At 43.7% G+C, this 26,589-nt stretch overlaps 1 protein-coding gene across 1 annotated transcript; it reads right to left on the reverse strand.

The window, feature by feature from the left end:
- LOC116364451 (dnaJ homolog subfamily B member 12-like) lies at positions 1–26,360 on the reverse strand. Its single transcript, XM_031817578.1, has 9 exons — positions 26,028–26,360; positions 25,385–25,553; positions 23,968–24,113; positions 23,578–23,751; positions 23,391–23,455; positions 15,159–15,268; positions 9,563–9,735; positions 4,410–4,566; positions 1–934 (listed from the first exon to the last, which is right to left on the reverse strand). Exons 1-8 carry the CDS (start codon positions 26,158–26,160, stop codon positions 4,445–4,447), a joined length of 1,092 nt encoding a protein of 363 aa, XP_031673438.1. The 5' UTR covers positions 26,161–26,360; the 3' UTR covers positions 1–934; positions 4,410–4,444.
- Positions 26,361–26,589: the final 229 nt, after the last annotated feature.

Genomic DNA, 26,589 nt, shown 5'->3' on the forward strand with positions numbered 1-26,589 from the left:
GATGGGGCACGTAGAATATTTATTTTCCCTGTTTGAGTAAAAACATAATATGGACGTGTCATCTTGAGCAAGACCTACTTTATTAGATAGCCGTTGTGTTCTAATGAAGAAAATCTTGATTAAAAACATTTTGATATTTTAGAATCCCAACAATAAATAAATTACTTTCTCAGTCACTGGGTTCACTCATTTTAAATACATAGGTCTGCAAAATTAAAATTGCTCAGTACATGTCTTGAGAGGTGTATGTTTACCTTACTGACTCTGATAGGAGAATATATAAATATAATCCCTGCATAGTAAAAATCATAATTTATGTATAAAGTATAAATCAGGAAACCAACTGTCATCAGCTTCAATTGGTATTAACCATTCTTCTGTGTTTTCACCAGATCGAAATAAAAAGATGAATATCTCGGAAGTATCACCTGCTAAAGGAGGACATCTATAACGAACCACTTCTGATCAGAGTTTTTCCTGATTATAACACCGCCCTTACATCATCTGACTCGAGGGTGTATCCAAAATAGCACCCTATTCTCTATATGCTACACTACTTGTGACCAGAGCCCTATGGGTCCGGATAAAAAAAAAGAAAAAAAATAGTGCACTATATAGGAAATAGTGTGCCATTTAGGACGTAAGAGGGTAAAAGCAGGAGTCCCTAACAGTGCATTTGTAAAACAGTCAGCTTGTAACAGAGCAGTCACTTCGTGACACATCACCATGATCATCAACAAAGAGGGCATTCATTCTTCCTCAACAAGACTTTAGGTCATTCATTCTCTTCTTCTTCTTCGCCATACGAGATCTCCAACTCAAGGAGAGAGAGTCTGTCCGAGTTTTGGTGTGCAGTGAAGTCACAGTCCCGAATGTTGAAAAGCGTACGTATTTACAGGCAATAAAATTGTTTTTGCGGTTTCGATATAACTACCTAAAAGAGAGAGCAAAAAACAATTCAGTTTCAACATGTGCTCTCTGTTCATGGGACTCATAACTCACCATACCGTGGCTCTCTGTTCATGGGACTCATAACTCACCATACCGTGGCTCTCTGTTCATGGGACTCATAACTCACCATACCGTGGCTCTCTGTTCATGGGACTCATTACTTACATAGTTATGTTATGAAGGCCAACACATCATCACCTAACTGTAAGTTATGTCCCATGTCTTCTTGCCACGGTATGGTATGAAGGCCAACACATCATCACCTACCGTGGCAAGAAGACATGGGACATAACTTACAGTTAGGTGATGATGTGTTGGCCTTCATAACATACCGTGGCAAGAAGAAGTGTGTGAACCCTTTGAAATTACCTGGAATTTCTCAAAAATTGGTCATCAAATTGGATCTGATCTTCATCTAAGTCACAACAATAGACAAACAGTCGGCTTAAACTAATAACACAAATTGTATTTTTCTTGTCTATATTGAATACATGATTTAAATAATCACAGTGTAGGTTGGAAAAAGTATTTGAACCCCCCCTAGGCTAATGACTTCTCCAAAAGCTAATTGGAGTCAGGAGTCGGCTAACCTGGAGTCCAATCAATGAGACGAGATTGGAGATGTTGGTTAGAGCTGCCCTGCCCTATAAAAAACACTCACAAAATGTGGGTTTGCTATTCACAAGAAGCATTGCCTGATGTGAACCATGTCTCGAACAAAAGAGATCTCAGAAGACCCAAGATTAAGAATTGTTGACTTGCATAAAGCTGGAAAGGGCTACAAAATTATCACTAAAAGCCTTGATGTTCATCAGTCCACGGTAAAACAAAATGTCTATAAATGGAGAAAGTTCAGCACTGTTGCTACTCTCCCTAGGAGTGACCGTCCTGCAAAGATGACTGCAAGAGCACAGCGCAGAATGCTCAATGAGGTTAAGAAGAATCCTAGAGTGTCAGTTAAAGACTTACAGAAATCTCTGGAACATGCCAACATCTCTGTTGACGAGTCTACGATACATAAAACACTAAACAAGAATGGTGTTCATGGGAGGACACCACGGAAGAAGCCACTGCTGTCCAATAAAAACATTGCTGCATGTCTGAAATTTGCATAATTGCACCTGGATGTTCCACAGCGGTACTGGAAATATATTCTGTGGACAGATGAAACTACAGTTGAGTTGTTTGGAAGGAACACACAACACTATGTGTGGAGAAAAAAAAGGCACAGCACAGCAACATCAAAACCTCATCCCAACTGTAAAGTCTGGTGGAGGGAGCATCATGGTTCAGGGCCTGGACAGCTTGCTATCATCAACGGTAAAATTAATTCCCAAGTTTATCAAGACATTTTGAAGGAGAATGTAAGGCTAATCTGTCCGCCAATTGAAGCTCAACAGAAGTTGGGTGATGCAACAGGACAACGACCCAAAACACCGAAGTAAATCAACAACAGAATGGCTTCAACAGAAGAAAATATGCCTTCTGGAGTGGCCCGGTCAGAGTCCTGACCTTCTGGAGTGGCCCGGTCAGAGGCCTGACCTTCTGGAGTGGCCCGGTCAGAGGCCTGACCTTCTGGAGTGGCCCAGTCAGTCCTGACCTTCTGGAGTGGCCCAGTCAGTCCTGACCTTCTGGAGTGGCCCAGTCAGTCCTGACCTTCTGGAGTGGCCCAGTCAGTCCTGACCTTCTGGAGTGGCCCAGTCAGTCCTGACCTTCTGGAGTGGCCCAGTCAGTCCTGACCTTCTGGAGTGGCCCAGTCAGTCCTGACCTTCTGGAGTGGCCCAGTCAGTCCTGACCTTCTGGAGTGGCCCAGTCAGAGTCCTGACCTTCTGGAGTGGCCCAGTCAGGGTCCTGACTTTCTGGAGTGGCCCGGTCAGGGTCCTGACCTTCTGGAGTGGCCCGGTCAGAGTCCTGACCTTCTGGAGTGGCCCGGTCAGAGTCCTGACCTTCTGGAGTGGCCCGGTCAGAGTCCTGACCTTCTGGAGTGGCCCGGTCAGGGTCCTGACCTTCTGGAGTGGCCCGGTCAGAGGCCTGACCTTCTGGAGTGGCCCGGTCAGAGGCCTGACCTTCTGGAGTGGCCCGGTCAGAGGCCTGACCTTCTGGAGTGGCCCGGTCAGAGGCCTGACCTTCTGGAGTGGCCCGGTCAGAGGCCTGACCTTCTGGAGTGGCCCGGTCAGAGGCCTGACCTTCTGGAGTGGCCCGGTCAGAGGCCTGACCTTCTGGAGTGGCCCGGTCAGAGGCCTGACCTTCTGGAGTGGCCCGGTCAGAGGCCTGACCTTCTGGAGTGGCCCGGTCAGAGGCCTGACCTTCTGGAGTGGCCCGGTCAGAGGCCTGACCTTCTGGAGTGGCCCGGTCAGAGGCCTGACCTTCTGGAGTGGCCCAGTCAGTCCTGACCTTCTGGAGTGGTCCAGTCAGAGTCCTGACCTTCTGGAGTGGCCCAGTCAGGGTCCTGACCTTCTGGAGTGGCCCAGTCAGAGTCCTGACCTTCTGGAGTGGCCCGGTCAGAGTCCTGACCTTCTGGAGTGGCCCGGTCAGAGGCCTGACCTTCTGGAGTGGCCCGGTCAGAGGCCTGACCTTCTGGAGTGGCCCGGTCAGAGGCCTGACCTTCTGGAGTGGCCCGGTCAGAGGCCTGACCTTCTGGAGTGGCCCGGTCAGAGGCCTGACCTTCTGGAGTGGCCCGGTCAGAGTCCTGACCTTCTGGAGTGGCCCGGTCAGAGTCCTGACCTTCTGGAGTGGCCCAGTCAGAGTCCTGACCTTCTGGAGTGGCCCAGTCAGAGTCCTGACCTTCTGGAGTGGCCCAGTCAGAGTCCTGACCTTCTGGAGTGGCTCAGTCAGAGTCCTGACCTCAACCCGATTGAGATGCTGTGGCATGACCTCAAGGAGAGCAGTTCACACCAGACATCCCAAGAATATTGCTGAACTAAAACAATTTTGTAAAGACGAATGGTCTAAAATTCCTCCTGACCGTTGTGCAGGTCTGATCCGCAACTACAGAAAACGTTTGGTTGAGGTCATTGCTGCCAAGGGAGGGTCAACCAGTTAAATCTAAGGGTTCACATACTTTTCCCACCCTGCACTGTGAATGTTTACACGGTGTGTTCAATAAAGACATGAACACATATAATTGTTTGTGTGTTATTCCTTTCAGCAGACTGTGTTTGTCTGTTGTTGTGACCTAGATGAAGATCAGATCCAATTTTATGACTAATTTATGCAGAAATCCAGGTATTTCCAAAGGGTTCACATACTTTTTCTTGCTACTGTACATAGTTCAGTAAGACTTCATAACTAACCCAATGGGGACACTACAACAATGGAGCCTTATATAGACAGACTGTGCCTGACTGAGTCCATAATGGCATCCTATTCCCTATAGTGTCCTATGGGCCCTGGTCAAAAGTAGTGCACTATAAAGGGAATAGGGTGCCATTTGGGTTGTTTTAGCGGTGAGCTCTTACCTATCAGTGTGGCGATCAACAGCCTTCCTTTATATTTAACCACCCAAGGAAACGGAGATGTCAGACAGCCTGGAGCAGCTCGGTGTGCCCATCTTCTGAGCCCTCTGGTACAACTCATTGTCTCCAAAATAGCGAGCTCGATACAGCAGGCCCTCCTCTGGAACACAACAACAAAGTACAATGGCTCAGTCCCCAATATTTCCCAGAAGTCTGCGCTCCCTGTCGTGGATTTAAAAGCATATGATTGTTGTAAGCATCGAGTTTCCACTATCGTTAAATCCACGCAAGAAAGTGAGCAAGTGGACACCTTGGGAGAAGGGAGCAGAACTGTGATGTAGTCTAAGACAAACGCCTACTTGGGCGTCCAGTACAATACAAGTTCAATAAGATAACAGGAAGTACAATACAAGTTCAATAAGATAACAGGAAGTACAATACAAGTTAAATAAGATAACAGGAAGTACAATAGAGAGGCTGCTGAAAAGAGGATCCTAATTCCTTTGCCCAGACAACCAATCATCTGAATGATGTGCTGTAATGTAAAACTGCTATGTGTCTTTCCCCCTGCCATGGAAACAGCGGTGGCTGGCACTTTAAAATAGGAGGACAGGCTCATAGAAATGTCTGGAACAGAATAAATGGAATTGTACCATTCCTAGGGTCCGAGAAAATCCACAATGTTGAGAATGAGGACGGAATCACGGAATCCAGACATTAAAACGGAATCCAACAATGTACTGAACTTAGTAGGGAATCAAGTCAATTAAATTAAGTAAATTAATGAACAATTAAGTTTATCATAAGACATGAACAGAATGAATCAGTGATTGGTATTTTCTGCAACTTTCTGAAGAACCAATGAGAATTCCCCGTCTGTATGTGTGGTGTGTCGCCGTTAGCGATGATGCTAATGAATGGTCATTCTGGACATGGGAAAGCCTTTCCTTATCCAAAATCCTTCTCACATTAAATGTCATCTAGAAAGTAGGCCGTGCTGACCTGGCAGAACCATATGAGGATGATTATTGTGGCTATTTGGTTTTACAAAAACACCTCTAAAACAAACAGCCTCAGTACACTGGAATTAAAATGGTAACTACAACCAAACATTATCAACATTATCCCAGACCTTAAGTGTTCTCCTGATGTGGTTTAAGCATTGTTGTGGACTTAGAACATTACTGAATAAAACATTTCAAAAAGGTGATTGAGAGCAAAAACATGAAACTCTAGGAAATTGAAACCTGAGAAAACAAAATGGAAAAAACTGAATCAGGCAACAAACAAAAACAAAATATATATTTGTTAGGTCCCTACATTCCATTCACTGTATTTCAGCCATTATTATGAGCTGTCCTCCCATCACCAGCCTCCTCTGCATGTGAAGTAGTGCTATTTCTATCGCTTTCTGATATCGCTTTCTGGTACTGTGTTATCCATCTTACGTTATAGCAAACAGGACACAACCGGTTAAGGCCGGATCAGAACACCTGAAGCCTCCAAACTAAATCATTAAAACACTCCTCCAGTACACATCCATTTTAAAGTAGCCAGCCATGTGGAATTGACCGCAGGGCTCTCCAGAGGGTGGTGAGGTCTGCACAACACATCACCGTGGTGCAAACTACCTGCCCTCCAGAACACCTACACCACCTGATGTCACAGGAAGGCCATAAAGATCATCCAGGACAATAACCACCCGAGCCACTTCCTGTTCACCCCGCTATCATCCAGAAGGCGAGGTCAGTACAGGTGCATCATCACCACCCGAGCCACTGCCTGTTCACCCCGCTACCATCCAGAAGGCGAGGTCAGTACAGGTGCATCATCACCACCCGAGCCACTGCCTGTTCACCCCGCTACCATCCAGAAGGCGAGGTCAGTACAGGTGCATCATCACCACCCGAGCCACTGCCTGTTCACCCCGCTACCATCCAGAAGGAGAGGTCAGTACAGGTGCATCAAAGCAGGGACTGAGAGACTGTTAAACAGCTTCTATCTCAAGGCCATCAGACTGTTAAACAGCCATCACTAACACAGAGAGGCTGCTGCCCTATATACACAGACTTGAAATCACTGGCCACTTTAATAATGGAACACTAGTCACTTTATGTTGACATATTTTGCATGACTCGTCTCATTTGTAGACACTGTATTCTATTCTACATCGCTCTGACATCGCTCTGACATCGCTCTGACATCGCTCTGACATCGCTCTGACATCGCTCTGACATCGCTCTGACATCGCTCGTCCATATATTTATATGTTCTTAATTCACTTCCTTTACTTTAGATGTGTGTGTTGTTAGATATTACTGCACTGTCGGAGCTAGAAACACAAGCATTTAGTTAGATATTACTGCACTGTCGGAGCTAGAAACACAAGCATTTAGTTAGATATTACTGCACTGTCGGAGCTAGAAACACAAGCATTTAGTTAGATATTACTGCACAGTTGGAGCTAGAAACACAAGCATTTAGTTAGATATTACTGCACTGTTGGAGCTAGAAACACAAGCATTTAGTTAGATATTACTGCACTGTTGGAGCTAGAAACACAAGCATTTAGTTAGATATTACTGCACTGTTGGAGCTAGAAACACAAGCATTTAGTTAGATATTACTGCACTGTTGGAGCTAGAAACACAAGCATTTAGTTAGATATTACTGCACTGTTGGAGCTAGAAACACAAGCATTTAGTTAGATATTACTGCACTGTTGGAGCGAGAAACACAAGCATTTAGTTAGATATTACTGCACTGTTGGAGCTAGAAACACAAGCATTTAGTTAGATATTACTGCAGTGTTGGAGCTAGAAACACAAGCATTTAGTTAGATATTACTGCACTGTTGGAGCTAGAAACACAAGCATTTAGTTAGATATTACTGCACTGTTGGAGCGGGAAACACAAGCATTTAGTTAGATATTACTGCACTGTTGGAGCTAGAAACACAAGCATTTAGTTAGATATTACTGCACTGTTGGAGCTAGAAACACAAGCATTTAGTTAGATATTACTGCAGTGTTGGAGCTAGAAACACAAGCATTTAGTTAGATATTACTGCAGTGTTGGAGCTAGAAACACAAGCATTTAGTTAGATATTACTGCAGTGTTGGAGCTAGAAACACAAGCATTTAGTTAGATATTACTGCAGTGTTGGAGCTAGAAACACAAGCATTTAGTTAGATATTACTGCAGTGTTGGAGCTAGAAACACAAGCATTTAGTTAGATATTACTGCAGTGTTGGAGCTAGAAACACAAGCATTTAGTTAGATATTACTGCAGTGTTGGAGCTAGAAACACAAGCATTTAGTTAGATATTACTGCACTGTTGGAGCTAGAAACACAAGCATTTAGTTAGATATTACTGCAGTGTTGGAGCTAGAAACACAAGCATTTAGTTAGATATTACTGCACTGTTGGAGCTAGAAACACAAGCATTTAGTTAGATATTACTGCACTGTTGGAGCTAGGAACACAAGCATTTAGTTAGATATTACTGCACTGTTGGAGCGGGAAACACAAGCATTTAGTTAGATATTACTGCACTGTTGGAGCGGGAAACACAAGCATTTAGTTAGATATTACTGCACTGTTGGAGCTAGAAACACAAGCATTTAGTTAGATATTACTGCAGTGTTGGAGCTAGAAACACAAGCATTTAGTTAGATATTACTGCAGTGTTGGAGCTAGAAACACAAGCATTTAGTTAGATATTACTGCAGTGTTGGAGCTAGAAACACAAGCATTTAGTTAGATATTACTGCAGTGTTGGAGCTAGAAACACAAGCATTTAGTTAGATATTACTGCAGTGTTGGAGCTAGAAACACAAGCATTTAGTTAGATATTACTGCAGTGTTGGAGCTAGAAACACAAGCATTTAGTTAGATATTACTGCAGTGTTGGAGCTAGAAACACAAGCATTTAGTTAGATATTACTGCAGTGTTGGAGCTAGAAACACAAGCATTTAGTTAGATATTACTGCAGTGTTGGAGCTAGAAACACAAGCATTTAGTTAGATATTACTGCAGTGTTGGAGCTAGAAACACAAGCATTTAGTTAGATATTACTGCACTGTTGGAGCTAGAAACACAAGCATTTAGTTAGATATTACTGCACTGTTGGAGCTAGAAACACAAGCATTTAGTTAGATATTACTGCACTGTTGGAGCTAGAAACACAAGCATTTCACTAAATCCGCAATAACATCTGCTAGACACGTGTACGTGACCAATAACATCTGCTAGACACGTGTACGTGACCAATAACATCTGCTAGACACGTGTACGTGACCAATAACATCTGCTAGACACGTGTACGTGACCAATAACATCTGCTAGACACGTGTACGTGACCAATAACATCTGCTAGACACGTGTACGTGACCAATAACATCTGCTAGACACGTGTACGTGACCAATAACATCTGCTAGACACGTGTACGTGACCAATAACATCTGCTAGACACGTGTACGTGACCAATAACATCTGCTAGACACGTGTCCGTGACCAATAACATCTGCTAGACACGTGTACGTGACCAATAACATCTGCTAGACACGTGTACGTGACCAATAACATCTGCTAGACACGTGTACGTGACCAATAACATCTGCTAGACACGTGTACGTGACCAATAACATCTGCTAGACACGTGTACGTGACCAATAACATCTGCTAGACACGTGTACGTGACCAATAACATCTGCTAGACACGTGTACGTGACCAATAACATCTGCTAGACACGTGTACGTGACCAATAACATCTGCTAGACACGTGTACGTGACCAATAACATCTGCTAGACACGTGTACGTGACCAATAACATCTGCTAGACACGTGTACGTGACCAATAACATCTGCTAGACACGTGTACGTGACCAATAACATTTGATTTGGAGAATCTTGATTAATCAATAGTACAACTTCATCATCCAAACACAGACAAAAAGGTCAACGGAGAAGAAGCTTGTTAGAAAAATCAACCTACTTCTGCTTCCAGCAGCTGTAGTTCTAACAGTATGGGGTTGTGGGTTCGATTCCCACACGGATCAACATACTGAATTAGGTGTCACTGTCCACGCTGACTGTTCTGGAAGTGTCTGCTAAATGACCATGTTATTCTCACACTACAAAGGGAACGTACTCTGTTGTTTCTCCTTCCAGCAGTTGTTTCTGAGGTTGGAGATGTAGTCATCCTCCACACTCCTCTCCACAGTCTTCAGATTCAGTCCGTTGTACTCCCTGGAGAAGTGGTCTCCCACATAGTACGGCACCCTCAAGGTCTCCGTGTACCTCTTGTGGGTGTGTCCAATAGACCTGAATTTGATGGAGATACAGACAGAGACATCGAGAGAGAGACACCGAGACAGAGAGAGATAGCGAGACAGAGACATCGAGAGAGAGACACCGAGACAGAGAGAGACAGAGAAAGACAGAGAGAGATACAGAGAGACAGAAAGACAGAGAGAGAGATACAGAGAGACAGAAAGACAGAAAGACAGAGAGAGAGATACAGAAAGACAGAGAGAGAGATACAGAGAGACAGAAAGAGAGAGAGATACAGAGAGAGAGATACAGAAAGACAGAGAGAGAGATACAGAGAGACAGAAAGACAGAGAGAGATACAGAGAGACAGAGAGACAGAGAGACAGAGAGACAGAGAGACAGAGACAGAAAGACAGAGAGACAGAGAGACAGAAAGACAGAGAGACAGAAAGACAGAGAGACAGAGAGACAGAGAGACAGAGAGACAGAGAGACAGAGAGACAGAGACAGAAAGACAGAGAGACAGAGACAGAAAGACAGAAAGACAGAAAGACAGAGACAGAAAGACAGAGAGACAGAGAAACAGAGAGACAGAGAGACAGAGAGACAGAAAGACAGAGAGACAGAGAGACAGAGAGACAGAAAGACAGAAAGACAGAAAGACAGAGAGACAGAGAGACAGAGAGACAGAGAGACAGAGAGACAGAAAGACAGAGAGACAGAAAGAGAGACAGAGACAGAAAGACAGAGAGACAGAGACAGAAAGACAGAAAGACAGAGACAGAGAGACAGAGAGACAGAAAGAGAGACAGAGACAGAAAGACAGAGAGACAGAGAGACAGAAAGAGAGACAGAAAGACAGAGAGACAGAAAGACAGAGAGACAGAGAGACAGAAAGACAGAGAGACAGAAAGAGAGACAGAGACAGAAAGACAGAGAGACAGAGACAGAAAGACAGAAAGACAGAGAGACAGAAAGAGAGACAGAGACAGAAAGACAGAGAGACAGAGAGACAGAAAGACAGAAAGACAGAGAGACAGAGAGACAGAGAGACAGAGAGACAGAGAGACAGAGAGACAGAGAGACAGAAAGACAGAAAGACAGAGACAGAGAGACAGAGAGACAGAGAGACAGAAAGACAGAAAGACAGAGAGACAGAAAGACAGAAAGACAGAGAGACAGAGAGACAGAGAGACAGAGAGACAGAGAGACAGAAAGACAGAGACAGAGAGACAGAGAGACAGAGAGACAGAGAGACAGAGAGACAGAAAGACAGAGACAGAAAGACAGAGAGACAGAGAGACAGAGACAGAGAGACAGAGAGACAGAGAGACAGAAAGACAGAGAGACAGAGAGACAGAAAGACAGAGAGACAGAGAGACAGAGAGACAGAAAGACAGAGAGACAGAGAGACAGAGAGACAGAGAGAGAGAGAGAGAGAGACAGAGAGAGAGAGACAGAGAGACAGAGAGACAGAGAGAGACAGAGAGAGAGACAGAGAGAGAGAGAGACAGAGAGAGAGAGAGACAGAGAGAGAGAGAAAGCAGTGAGTGAATTTTTATTTTTGTTTTATTTAACTAGTCAGTTAAGAACAAATTCTTATTTACATTGACAGCCTACCAGGGAACAGTGGGTTAACTGCCTTGTTCAGGGGAACAGTGGGTTAACTGCCTTGTTCAGGGGAACAGTGGGTTAACTGCCTTGTTCAGGGGAACAGTGGGTTAACTGCCTTGTTAACCCCTGCTGCTTCACTGGGATGGCAGGTAGCCTAGTGGTTAGAGTGTTGGGCCAGTAACCAGCAGGTAGCCTAGTGGTTAGAGCATTGGGCCAGTAACCAGTAGGTAGCCTAGTGGTTAGAGCGTTGGGCCAGTAACCAGCAGGTAGCCTAGTGGTTAGAGCGTTGGGCCGGTAACCAGCAGGTAGCCTAGTGGTTAGAGAGTTGGGCCGGTAACCAGCAGGTAGCCTAGTGGTTAGAGCGTTGGGCCAGTAACCAGCAGGTAGCCTAGTGGTTAGAGCGTTGGGCCAGTAACCAACAGGTAGCCTAGTGGTTAGAGCGTTGGGCCAGTAACCAGCAGGTAGCCTAGTGGTTAGAGCGCTGGGCCAGTAACCAGCAGGTAGCCTAGTGGTTAGAGCGCTGGGCCAGTAACCAGCAGGTAGCCTAGTGGTTAGAGCGCTGGGCCAGTAACCAGCAGGTAGCCTAGTGGTTAGAGCGCTGGGCCAGTAACCAGCAGGTAGCCTAGTGGTTAGAGCGCTGGGCCAGTAACCAGCAGGTAGCCTAGTGGTTAGAGCGTTGGGCCAGTAACCAGCAGGTAGCCTAGTGGTTAGAGCGTTGGGCCAGTAACCAGCAGGTAGCCTAGTGGTTAGAGCGTTGGGCCAGTAACCAGCAGGTAGCCTAGTGGTTAGAGAGTTGGGCCAGTAACCAGCAGGTAGCCTAGTGGTTAGAGAGTTGGGCCAGTAACTGAAAGGTTGCAAGATCGATTCCCCGAGCTGACAAGGTAAAAAATAAAAATGTTGTTCGGCCCCTGAACAAGGCAGTTAACCCACTGTTCCCCTGAACAAGGCAGTTAACCCACTGTTCCCCTGAACAAGGCAGTTAACCCACTGTTCCCCTGAACAAGGCAGTTAACCCACTGTTCCCCTGAACAAGGCAGTTAACCCACTGTTCCCCTGAACAAGGCAGTTAACCCACTGTTCCCCTGAACAAGGCAGTTAACCCACTGTTCCCCTGAACAAGGCAGTTAACCCACTGTTCCCCTGAACAAGGCAGTTAACCCACTGTTCCCCTGAACAAGGCAGTTAACCCACTGTTCCCCTGAACAAGGCAGTTAACCCACTGTTCCCCTGAACAAGGCAGTTAACCCACTGTTCCCCTGAACAAGGCAGTTAACCCACTGTTCCCCTGAACAAGGCAGTTAACCCACTGTTCCCCTGAACAAGGCAGTTAACCCACTGTTCCCCTGAACAAGGCAGTTAAACCCACTGTTCCCTGGGCGTCGATGACGTGGATGTTGATTAAGGTAGCTTCCCGCACCTCTCTGATTCAGAGGGGTTGGGTTAAATAAGGATGACACATTTCAGTTGAACACATTCAGTTGTACAACTAACTAGGTATCACACTTTCCCTCATTGCACAAGTTGACTGCGGGTATTAATTTAAAAAGTAGATACACATTCACATTTATTGAGAAATTACAAATAAATAGTTGACGGTATTGAAAAACCATACCGTGGCTTTTTCCAAATACCCTGGTATACTGCCCAAGCCTACCAGCCATCACCGGGCCTTAACCACGGGCCAGCCATCACCGGGCCTTAACCGCGGGCCAGCCATCACCGGGCCTTAACCACGGGCCAGCCATCACCGGGCCTTAACCGCGGGCCAGCCATCACCGGGCCTTAACCACGGGCCAGCCATCACCGGGCCTTAACCGCGGGCCAGCCATCACCGGGCCTTTCCCCTAAAGTCAATATATGACCTATGACCTCCCTAAAGACTACCAGGCGGTGTCCCAAATGGCACCCTAGTCCCTATTTAGTGACCTACCATTGAACAGAGCCCATAGGGATAATGCACTATATAGGGAATAGGGTGCCATCTCACCACCCCAAGTCAAACTAATACAGCTAGCAAACACAAAAAAAAACCCGGCTGAAAACCAACCTTTCCAATCAATTTCCAAATTGTGAAATCCATTGTCATAGCAACTGGAGGATAATCCGTCCCATCAAAGACAGTTCAGCATTGTGTAATACAAGGAAAGAAGACTCATCAAATGATTGCATTATTCTGGAGGAAGTTGCTTAATAATAGAGCATAGTCAGATGTATGACTATAGGAGTTTAAGACCGCACAGCTAGGGTTGCAAAACTCCGGTAAATTTTCCAAAATTCCAGATTGCCATTAATCCTGGTTGGAACATTCCCAAAAACCTCTCTCATCGTCACTCAATGCCTAGGTTTACCTCCACTGTACTCATATCCTGCCATACTCTTGTCTGTACATTATGCCTTGAATCTATTCTTCCACGCCCAGAAGCCTGCTCCTTTTACTCTCTGATCCGAACGTGCTAGACGGCCAGTTCTTATAGCTTTTAGCCGTACCCTTATCCTACTCTGTTCCTCTGGGGATGTAGAGGTTAACCCAGGCCCTGCAGCCCCCAGCACCACTCCCATTGCCCAGGCGCTCTCATTTGTCGACTTCTGTAACCGTAAAAGCCTTGGTTTCATGCATGTTAACATCAGAAGCCTCCTCCCTAAGTTTGTGCAAAAGCAGTGAATAAAACACTCTGCCAACCTGGATGTCCTAGCCATGTCTCAATCCTGGCTTAGGAAGACCACCAAAACCCCTGAAATTTCCATCCCTAACTATAACACTTTCCGACAAGATAGAACTGCCAAAGGGGGCGGTGTTGCAATCTACTGCAGAGGTAGCCTGCAGAGTTCTGTCTTACTATCCAGGTCTGTGCCCAAACGAATCGAGCTTCTAAAAATCCACCTTTCCAGAAACAAGTCTCTCACTGTTGCCGCTTGTTATAGACCCCCCTCAGCCCCCTGCTGTGCCCTGGACACCATATGTGAATTGATTGCCCCCCATCTATCTTCTGAGTTCATACTTTTAGGTGACCTAAACTGGGATATGCTTAACACCCCGGCCATCCTATAATCTAAACTAGATGCCCTCAATCTCACACAAATTATCAAGGAACCTACCAGGTACAACCCTACATCCGTAATCATGGGCACCCTCTTAGATATCATCCTGACCAGCAGGTAACCTATGATGAAAATTACAGGCCTCTCTCATCTTTTTAAGTGGGAGAACTTGCACAATTGGTGGCCGACTAAATACTTTTTTGCCCCACTGTATATTTCACTGGTCACCCCCAAAGCCAACACTTCCTTTGGCCGCCTTTCCTTCCAGTTCTCTGCTGCCAATGACTGGAACGAATTGCAAAAATTACTGAAGCTGGAGACTCTTACCTCCCTCACTAATTTTAAGCATCAGCTGTCAGAGCAGCTTACCGATCACTGCACCTGTACATAGCCAATCTGTAAACAGCACACGCAACTACCTCACCCCCATATTGTTATTTATCTTCTTGCTCTTTTGCACCCCAGTATCTCTACTTGAACGTCATCTGCAAATCGATCACTCCAGTGTTGATGCTAAATTTTTATTATTTTGCCTCTATGGCCTACTTATTGCCTTACCTCTCTAATCTTCTACATTTGCACACACTGTATATAGATTTTTCTATTGTATTATCGACTGTACGTTTGTTTATCTTATGTGTAACTCTGTTGTTGTTTGTGTCGCACTGCTTTGCTTTATCTTGGGCAGGTCGCAGTTGTAAATGAGAACTTGTTCTCAACTGACCTACCTGGTTATATAAAGGTGAAATAAATCAATAAAGACCAGGCTACTCCATGAGGTGATTATCCAGGTGTGGGGGGGGGTCAGGGGTTAGACTCACGGCCTGAAGCTGAGGCTGTAGGGGGCGGCGGAGACCATCATCTGACTGAGAGCTGACACAACCACTAGGATGACGATGGGCAGCAGCTGGACAAAGAGCGCAAAGCCTCCCTGAAAATCACAACACACAGGTTAGTTAGACAACAACAACAACCTGACATGGTAAACTATACAGGTTGGTTAGTTAGACAACAACAACAACCTGACATGGTAAACTATACAGGTTAGTTAGACAACAACAACAACCTGACATGGTAAACTATACAGGTTAGTTAGACAACAACAACAACCTGACATGGTAAACTATACAGGTTAGTTAGACAACAACCTGACATGGTAAACTATACAGGTTAGTTAGACAACAACAACAACCTGACATGGTAAACTATACAGGTTAGTTAGACGACAACAACAACCTGACATGGTAAACTATACAGGTTGGTTAGTTAGACAACAACAACAACCTGACATGGTAAACTATACAGGTTAGTTAGACAACAACCTGACATGGTAAACTATACAGGTTAGTTAGACAACAACAACAACCTGACATGGTAAACTATACAGGTTAGTTAGACAACAACCTGACATGGTAAACTATACAGGTTAGTTAGACAACAACAACAACCTGACATGGTAAACTATACAGGTTAGTTAGACGACAACAACAACCTGACATGGTAAACTATACAGGTTAGTTAGACAACAACCTGACATGGTAAACTATACAGGTTAGTTAGACAACAACCTGACATGGTAAACTATACAGGTTAGTTAGACAACAACAACAACCTGACATGGTAAACTATACAGGTTAGTTAGACGACAACAACAACCTGACATGGTAAACTATACAGGTTGGTTAGTTAGACAACAACAACAACCTGACATGGTAAACTATACAGGTTAGTTAGACAACAACAACAACCTGACATGGTAAACTATACAGGTTAGTTAGACAACAACAACAACCTGACATGGTAAACTATACAGGTTAGTTAGACAACAACCTGACATGGTAAACTATACAGGTTAGTTAGACAACAACAACAACCTGACATGGTAAACTATACAGGTTAGTTAGACGACAACAACAACCTGACATGGTAAACTATACAGGTTGGTTGGTTAGTTAGACAACAACAACAACCTGACATGGTAAACTATACAGGTTGGTTAGTTAGACAACAACAACAACCTGACATGGTAAACTATACAGGTTGGTTAGTTAGACAACAACAACAACCTGACATGGTAAACTATACAGGTTGGTTAGTTAGACAACAACAACAACCTGACATGGTAAACTATACAGGTTGGTTAGTTAGACAACAACAACCTGACATGGTAAACTATACAGGTTGGTTAGTTAGACAACAACAACAACCTGACATGGTAAACTATACAGGTTGGTTAGTTAGACAACAACAACAACCTGACATGGTAAACTATACAGGTTAGTTAGTTAGACAACAACAACAACCTGACATGGTAAACTATACAGGTTAGTTAGACAACAACAACAACCTGACATGGTAAACTATACAGGTTAGTTAGACAACAACAACAACCTGACATGGTAAACTATACAGGTTAGTTAGACAACAACAACAACCTGACATGGTAAACTATACAGGTTAGACAACAACAACAACCTGACATGGTAAACTATACAGGTTAGACAACAACAACAACCTGACATGGTAAACTATACAGGTTAGACAACAACAACAACCTGACATGGTAAACTATACAGGTTAGTTAGAAAACAACAACAACCTGACATGGTAAACTATACAGGTTAGTTAGACAACAACAACAACCTGACATGGTAAACTATACAGGTTAGTTAGACAACAACCTGACATGGTAAACTATACAGGTTAGTTAGACAACAACAACAACCTGACATGGTAAACTATACAGGTTAGTTAGACGACAACAACAACCTGACATGGTAAACTATACAGGTTGGTTAGTTAGACAACAACAACAACCTGACATGGTAAACTATACAGGTTGGTTAGTTAGACAACAACAACAACCTGACATGGTAAACTATACAGGTTGGTTAGTTAGACAACAACAACAACCTGACATGGTAAACTATACAGGTTGGTTAGTTAGACAACAACAACAACCTGACATGGTAAACTATACAGGTTGGTTAGTTAGACAACAACAACAACCTGACATGGTAAACTATACAGGTTAGTTAGACAACAACAACAATCTGACATGGTAAACTATACAGGTTAGTTAGACAACAACAACAATCTGACATGGTAAACTATACAGGTTAGTTAGACAACAACAACAACCTGACATGGTAAACTATACAGGTTAGTTAGACAACAACAACAACCTGACATGGTAAACTATACAGGTTAGTTAGACAACAACAACCTGACATGGTAAACTATACAGGTTAGACAACAACAACAACCTGACATGGTAAACTATACAGGTTAGTTAGACAACAACAACAACCTGACATGGTAAACTATACAGGTTAGTTAGACAACAACAACAACCTGACATGGTAAACTATACAGGTTAGTTAGACAACAACAACAACCTGACATGGTAAACTATACAGGTTAGTTAGACAACAACAACAACCTGACATGGTAAACTATACAGGTTAGTTAGACGACAACAACAACCTGACATGGTAAACTATACAGGTTAGTTAGACGACAACAACAACCTGACATGGTAAACTATACAGGTTAGTTAGACGACAACAACAACCTGACATGGTAAACTATACAGGTTAGTTAGACGACAACAACAACCTGACATGGTAAACTATACAGGTTAGTTAGACGACAACAACAACCTGACATGGTAAACTATACAGGTTAGTTAGACGACAACAACAACCTGACATGGTAAACTATACAGGTTAGACGACAACAACAACCTGACATGGTAAACTATACAGGTTAGTTAGACGACAACAACAACCTGACATGGTAAACTATACAGGTTAGTTAGACAACAACAACAACCTGACATGGTAAACTATACAGGTTAGTTAGACAACAACAACAACCTGACATGGTAAACTATACAGGTTAGTTAGACAACAACCTGACATGGTAAACTATACAGGTTAGTTAGACAACAACAACAACCTGACATGGTAAACTATACAGGTTAGTTAGACGACAACAACAACCTGACATGGTAAACTATACAGGTTGGTTGGTTAGTTAGACAACAACAACAACCTGACATGGTAAACTATACAGGTTGGTTAGTTAGACAACAACAACAACCTGACATGGTAAACTATACAGGTTGGTTAGTTAGACAACAACAACAACCTGACATGGTAAACTATACAGGTTGGTTAGTTAGACAACAACAACAACCTGACATGGTAAACTATACAGGTTGGTTAGTTAGACAACAACAACCTGACATGGTAAACTATACAGGTTGGTTAGTTAGACAACAACAACAACCTGACATGGTAAACTATACAGGTTGGTTAGTTAGACAACAACAACAACCTGACATGGTAAACTATACAGGTTAGTTAGTTAGACAACAACAACAACCTGACATGGTAAACTATACAGGTTAGTTAGACAACAACAACAACCTGACATGGTAAACTATACAGGTTAGTTAGACAACAACAACAACCTGACATGGTAAACTATACAGGTTAGTTAGACAACAACAACAACCTGACATGGTAAACTATACAGGTTAGACAACAACAACAACCTGACATGGTAAACTATACAGGTTAGACAACAACAACAACCTGACATGGTAAACTATACAGGTTAGACAACAACAACAACCTGACATGGTAAACTATACAGGTTAGTTAGAAAACAACAACAACCTGACATGGTAAACTATACAGGTTAGTTAGACAACAACAACAACCTGACATGGTAAACTATACAGGTTAGTTAGACAACAACCTGACATGGTAAACTATACAGGTTAGTTAGACAACAACAACAACCTGACATGGTAAACTATACAGGTTAGTTAGACGACAACAACAACCTGACATGGTAAACTATACAGGTTGGTTAGTTAGACAACAACAACAACCTGACATGGTAAACTATACAGGTTGGTTAGTTAGACAACAACAACAACCTGACATGGTAAACTATACAGGTTGGTTAGTTAGACAACAACAACAACCTGACATGGTAAACTATACAGGTTGGTTAGTTAGACAACAACAACAACCTGACATGGTAAACTATACAGGTTGGTTAGTTAGACAACAACAACAACCTGACATGGTAAACTATACAGGTTAGTTAGACAACAACAACAATCTGACATGGTAAACTATACAGGTTAGTTAGACAACAACAACAATCTGACATGGTAAACTATACAGGTTAGTTAGACAACAACAACAACCTGACATGGTAAACTATACAGGTTAGTTAGACAACAACAACAACCTGACATGGTAAACTATACAGGTTAGTTAGACAACAACAACCTGACATGGTAAACTATACAGGTTAGACAACAACAACAACCTGACATGGTAAACTATACAGGTTAGACAACAACAACAACCTGACATGGTAAACTATACAGGTTAGTTAGACAACAACAACAACCTGACATGGTAAACTATACAGGTTAGTTAGACAACAACAACAACCTGACATGGTAAACTATACAGGTTAGTTAGACAACAACAACAACCTGACATGGTAAACTATACAGGTTAGTTAGACGACAACAACAACCTGACATGGTAAACTATACAGGTTAGTTAGACGACAACAACAACCTGACATGGTAAACTATACAGGTTAGTTAGACGACAACAACAACCTGACATGGTAAACTATACAGGTTAGTTAGACGACAACAACAACCTGACATGGTAAACTATACAGGTTAGTTAGACGACAACAACAACCTGACATGGTAAACTATACAGGTTAGTTAGACGACAACAACAACCTGACATGGTAAACTATACAGGTTGGTTAGACGACAACAACAACCTGACATGGTAAACTATACAGGTTAGACGACAACAACAACCTGACATGGTAAACTATACAGGTTAGTTAGACGACAACAACAACCTGACATGGTAAACTATACAGGTTAGTTAGACGACAACAACAACCTGACATGGTAAACTATACAGGTTAGTTAGACAACAACAACAACCTGACATGGTAAACTATACAGGTTAGACAACAACAACAACCTGACATGGTAAACTATACAGGTTAGACAACAACAACAACCTGACATGGTAAACTATACAGGTTAGACAACAACAACAACCTGACATGGTAAACTATACAGGTTAGTTAGAAAACAACAACAACCTGACATGGTAAACTATACAGGTTAGTTAGACAACAACAACAACCTGACATGGTAAACTATACAGGTTAGTTAGACAACAACCTGACATGGTAAACTATACAGGTTAGTTAGACAACAACAACAACCTGACATGGTAAACTATACAGGTTAGTTAGACGACAACAACAACCTGACATGGTAAACTATACAGGTTGGTTAGTTAGACAACAACAACAACCTGACATGGTAAACTATACAGGTTGGTTAGTTAGACAACAACAACAACCTGACATGGTAAACTATACAGGTTGGTTAGTTAGACAACAACAACAACCTGACATGGTAAACTATACAGGTTGGTTAGTTAGACAACAACAACAACCTGACATGGTAAACTATACAGGTTGGTTAGTTAGACAACAACAACAACCTGACATGGTAAACTATACAGGTTAGTTAGACAACAACAACAATCTGACATGGTAAACTATACAGGTTAGTTAGACAACAACAACAATCTGACATGGTAAACTATACAGGTTAGTTAGACAACAACAACAACCTGACATGGTAAACTATACAGGTTAGTTAGACAACAACAACAACCTGACATGGTAAACTATACAGGTTAGTTAGACAACAACAACCTGACATGGTAAACTATACAGGTTAGACAACAACAACAACCTGACATGGTAAACTATACAGGTTAGACAACAACAACAACCTGACATGGTAAACTATACAGGTTAGTTAGACAACAACAACAACCTGACATGGTAAACTATACAGGTTAGTTAGACAACAACAACAACCTGACATGGTAAACTATACAGGTTAGTTAGACAACAACAACAACCTGACATGGTAAACTATACAGGTTAGTTAGACGACAACAACAACCTGACATGGTAAACTATACAGGTTAGTTAGACGACAACAACAACCTGACATGGTAAACTATACAGGTTAGTTAGACGACAACAACAACCTGACATGGTAAACTATACAGGTTAGTTAGACGACAACAACAACCTGACATGGTAAACTATACAGGTTAGTTAGACGACAACAACAACCTGACATGGTAAACTATACAGGTTAGTTAGACGACAACAACAACCTGACATGGTAAACTATACAGGTTAGACGACAACAACAACCTGACATGGTAAACTATACAGGTTAGTTAGACGACAACAACAACCTGACATGGTAAACTATACAGGTTAGTTAGACGACAACAACAACCTGACATGGTAAACTATACAGGTTAGTTAGACAACAACAACAACCTGACATGGTAAACTATACAGGTTAGTTAGACAACAACAACAACCTGACATGGTAAACTATACAGGTTAGTTAGACGACAACAACAACCTGACATGGTAAACTATACAGGTTAGTTAGACAACAACAACCTGACATGGTAAACTATACAGGTTAGTTAGAGTTAACTGGTAACACTGCAAAACCAACTACCGGCCTTAAGCCTAGCAATCCACTTTGCACAGGCTAATTTCACACACACTATATTTACAAAAGTATATGGACACACTTTCAAATGAGTGAATTCGGCTATTTCAGCCACACCCGTTGCTGACAGGTATACAAAACTGAGCACGCTGCCATGCAATCTCCATAGACAAACATTTGTAGTAGAACGGCCTTATTGAAGAGCTCAGTGACTTTCAACATGGCACTGTCATAAGATGCCACCTCTCCAACAAGTCAGTTCATCAAATGTCTGCCCTGCTAGAGCTGCCCCGGGCAACTAAGTGTTGTTATATTGAAGTGGAAACGTCTAGGAGCAACAACGGCTCAGCCGTGAAGTGGTAGGCCACATAAGCTCACAGAACAGGACCGCCGAGCGATGTAGCCCATAGAGCATAAAAATTGTCTGTCCTCGGTTGCAACACTCACTACCATGTTCAAAACTGCCTCTGGAAGCAACGTCAGCACAATAACTGTTTGTCAGGAGCTTCATGAAATGGACTTCCATGGCCGAGCAGCTACACACAAGCCTAAGATCACCATGCGCAATGCCAAGTGTCGGCTGGAGTGGTGTAAAGCTCACCGCCATTGGGCTCTGGAGCAGTGGAAACACATTCTCACACACACAAATCTGGTGTTGGCAGATGCCAGGAGAACGCTACCTGCCCCAATGCATAGTGCCAACTGTAACGTTTGGTGGAGGAGGAATAATGGTTTGGGGCTGTTTTTCATGGTTCGAGCTAGGCCCCTTAGTTCCAGTGAAGGGAAATCTTAACGCTACAGCATACAATGACATTTAAGACAATTCTGTGCTTCCAACTTTCTGGCAACAGTTTGGGGAAGGCCCTTTTCTGTTTCAGCATGACAATGACCCTGTACACAAAGCGAGGTCCATACAGAAATTGTTTGTCGAGATCGGTGTGGAAGTGGAACTTGACTGGCCTGCACTGAGCCCTGGCCTCAACTCCATCAAAAACCATTGGGATGAATTGGAACGCCGACTGCGAGCCAGACCTAATCACCCAACATCAGTGTCAGACCTCACTAATGCTGTTGTGGCTGAATGGAAGCATGCCCCCACAACAATGTTCCAACATCTAGTGGAAAGCCTTCCCAGAAGAGTGGAGGCTGTTATAGCAGCAAAAGGGGGGGGACCAACTCCATATTAATGCCCATGATTTTGGAATGAGATGTTGGACAAGCAAGTGTCCACATACTTTTTCACATAGTGTAACAATACAGTTCTACCCAAGTAGATCTCAGTTTGCAGGCAGTGTAAAAACAACAAGGACTCCCCCTGCTGTACAGCAGCAGTACATTAGAAAGCCATTAGAAAATGGCTAAATTTATCTACTTAAATGACCTGAACTGGAAAATGTGCAATCAAAAAAAATAAAAACTGGCATACCTCTCTCTGTTGTCCCCGTTGTCCCGCTGGTCTCTGATGCCCATTTCTGTATACATGAACGTTGCCTTGAGAAGCAAAACAGACGACCACTAGATAAAGCATTAGCAGTGGAGGTGGCAGTAAAATGTGTGTGTGTGTGTGTGTGTGTGTGTGTGTGTGTGTGTGTGTGTGTGTGTGTGTCACTCACTTGCTGGAAAACCCCCTCCGAAGAACATATTGAAGAGGTCCTCGGGTGAAATATCGGCCTGGAAGTCGCCGTTGGTCTGGCCCTGTCTTGACGGATGTCTCTTCTCCTCACCACACTGGTCATACTGTTTCCTCTTGTCAGCATTACTCAAGCAGGCATAGGCATTTCCAATAGCTGGGGGAAAACAAACACCTTTTTAGGTACCTTCAAATGACATTAAATGATATACAATTCATTGGACCGGTTTCCTGGATACAGATTAGACTAGAAAGCATTCTCAGTTTAACACCTTTTAGTCCACTAGGCTTAATCTGTGTCCGCCAAACCGGATCCTTTGAATGGTTATCACATTCAAACAATTAAGAAAATAAGTATGGTTTGGGGGCGTACCTTTAAACGCCTCAGTGGCACCTGGTGCGTGGTTTTTGTCGGGATGGAATTTCAACGCTAATTTTCGATATGACTTCTTGAGATCATCTTCGGACGCATCTTTCTTCACTCCAAGAATCTCATAGAAGTCTTTACACTGTTTTATTCTGGAAACAAAGAAGACAACTAATAAAAGACAAAACACTAAATTGTTTCAAGATATTTTCATGTTCTGATAAGGAAGATTCATTGTGGAAAGTGGGAGTTAAACAGATGTTTGATGTTAATGTTTTAGAAGCCTTGAAGCAGTTTCAATATAACATGCCATTTAGCAGATGCTTTTATCAACACATATATATATATATATATATGGTCCCAGCTCAGCAGGAGCGTTGGGCGGCAGGTAGCCTAACGGGTAACAGCGTTGGGCGGCAGGTAGCCTAACGGGTAACAGCGTTGGGCGGCAGGTAGCCTAACGGGTAAGAGCGTTGGGCGGCAGGTAGCCTAACGGGTAAGAGCGTTGGGCGGCAGGTAGCCTAACGGGTAAGAGCGTTGGGCGGCAGGTAGCCTAACGGGTAACAGCGTTGGGCGGCAGGTAGCCTAACGGGTAAGAGCGTTGGGCGGCAGGTAGCCTAACGGGTAAGAGCGTTGGGCGGCAGGTAGCCTAACGGGTAAGAGCGTTGGGCGGCAGGTAGCCTAACGGGTAAGAGCGTTGGGCGGCAGGTAGCCTAACGGGTAAGAGCGTTGGGCGGCAGGTAGCCTAACGGGTAAGAGCGTTGGGCGGCAGGTAGCCTAACGGGTAAGAGCGTTGGGCAGCAGATAGCCTAACGGATAAGAGCGTTGGGCGGCAGGTAGCCTAACGGGTAAGAGCGTTGGGCGGCAGGTAGCCTAACGGGTAAGAGCGTTGGGCGGCAGGTAGCCTAACGGGTAAGAGCGTTGGGCGGCAGGTAGCCTAACGGGTAAGAGCGTTGGGTGAAAAATCTGTTCGAATCCAAGCCAGCGACCTTTCGCATTTAACCCCCAACAACTGTTCTCCGGGCAGGGATGACATGGATTTCGATTAAGGCAACCCCTCGCACCTCTCTGATTCAGAGGGGTTGGGTTAAAGCAACCCCCCCTCACCTCTCTGATTCAGAGGGGTTGGGTTAAAGCAACCCCTCGCACCTCTCTGATTCAGAGGGGTTGGGTTAAAACCAACCCCCCCCAACCCACCTCTCTGATTCAGAGGGGTTGGGTTAAAGCAACCCCCCCCCGACCTCTCTGATTCAGAGGGGTTGGGTTAAAGCAACCCCTCGCACCTCTCTGATTCAGAGGGTTAAATGAGGGGAGACACATTTTGATTCAGTTGTGCAACTGACTAAGTTTTTTCCTTCATTTTCCTTGCAATTACATTTTATATGATAATAATTGCAATGACACTAAAATCCATGCATCCTACTTCTTGACAGCATCCAGTTGATCTGAGGTGTAGGATTTGGCTGTCTGCGAGGCCTTCTCTCCTTGGTCCTCCTCCCCTGGTCTTCGCTGCCTTGGCCCAGTGCCATCACTGGTTGACTGGTTGTCATGACCAGGGGTGAAACCATTTTTTGCAATCAAGTCCAGCAGTGCTGGAAATACAGATAGAGTAACATTTAGAGGAACATTAACAGAAACGTCTCCACTGAGCAGGCCCATTGGGGCAAATCTCTGATGACATCTCCCTCTTGTACAGTCAGAAGCACACGGAGTGAGTTATTCGAAGTAACAGCGTCAAAGACCGCTAGCTATGCAGCTACACCGTTTGTATTTAACTAGCAACATGAGATTGGGTGCAACTGAATGTACTGACTACATAACTAGCGTTAGGTAGCTCGCTAATATAACCAGCAGAATTAAACGGACTGTGTATACTACAACAGTGACAATGCAAAATCCAGACAGATTAGATGTTTTATATGAAAACTCTGCGATAATTAGCTAGCTATAGCAACGAGATGGGTAACGTATTTTGGTAACTATAGAGGGCCCTCAATTTCCCAAGAAAAAATATAGCCTGGATGCTAGCTGGCATTCATTTCGCTTCTCAAGCGGCCGTCTCTTACCTCTCGCCTTATCCGTCGGAAAAAGTTTCTGTGCCTTTTCTAGAAACCTAACAGCCTTCTCTGCTTGATTATTTGTTAATGCAGCAGTTGCAATGTCAATGCAACGCTCTGCTTCGTCCCTGTTTACTTCCATTGCGGGACGCAGCTTGAGGTAAATAAAAAAATAATGCTATAATAGCCGTTGTAGGGCGCTTTCTAATGACGCCACGCAGTAAGTAGGGACGAGGTGGTGGGGTCACGCTGGTATTGCCTACTAGATGGAGCCAAACTTTCCATAACAATGCCATCACCTACAGAGAGATGAACCTGGAGAAGCAGGCTGGTCCTGGGGCTCTGTTGACAAACACAAACAGAGCCCCAGGACAGCAACACAATTAGACCCAACCAAATCATAAGAAAACAAAAATATAATTACTTGACACATTGGAAAGAATTAACATAAAAACAGAGCAAACTAGAATGCTATTTGGCCCTAAACAGAGAGTACACAGTGGCAGAATACCTGACCACTGTGACTGACCCAAACTTAAGGAAAGCTTTGACTATGTACAGACTCGGTGAG

This window comes from Oncorhynchus kisutch, unplaced genomic scaffold (genome assembly GCF_002021735.2).
Source record: "Oncorhynchus kisutch isolate 150728-3 unplaced genomic scaffold, Okis_V2 scaffold1079, whole genome shotgun sequence".
In the NCBI taxonomy this organism is placed as follows: Eukaryota; Metazoa; Chordata; class Actinopteri; order Salmoniformes; family Salmonidae; genus Oncorhynchus; species Oncorhynchus kisutch.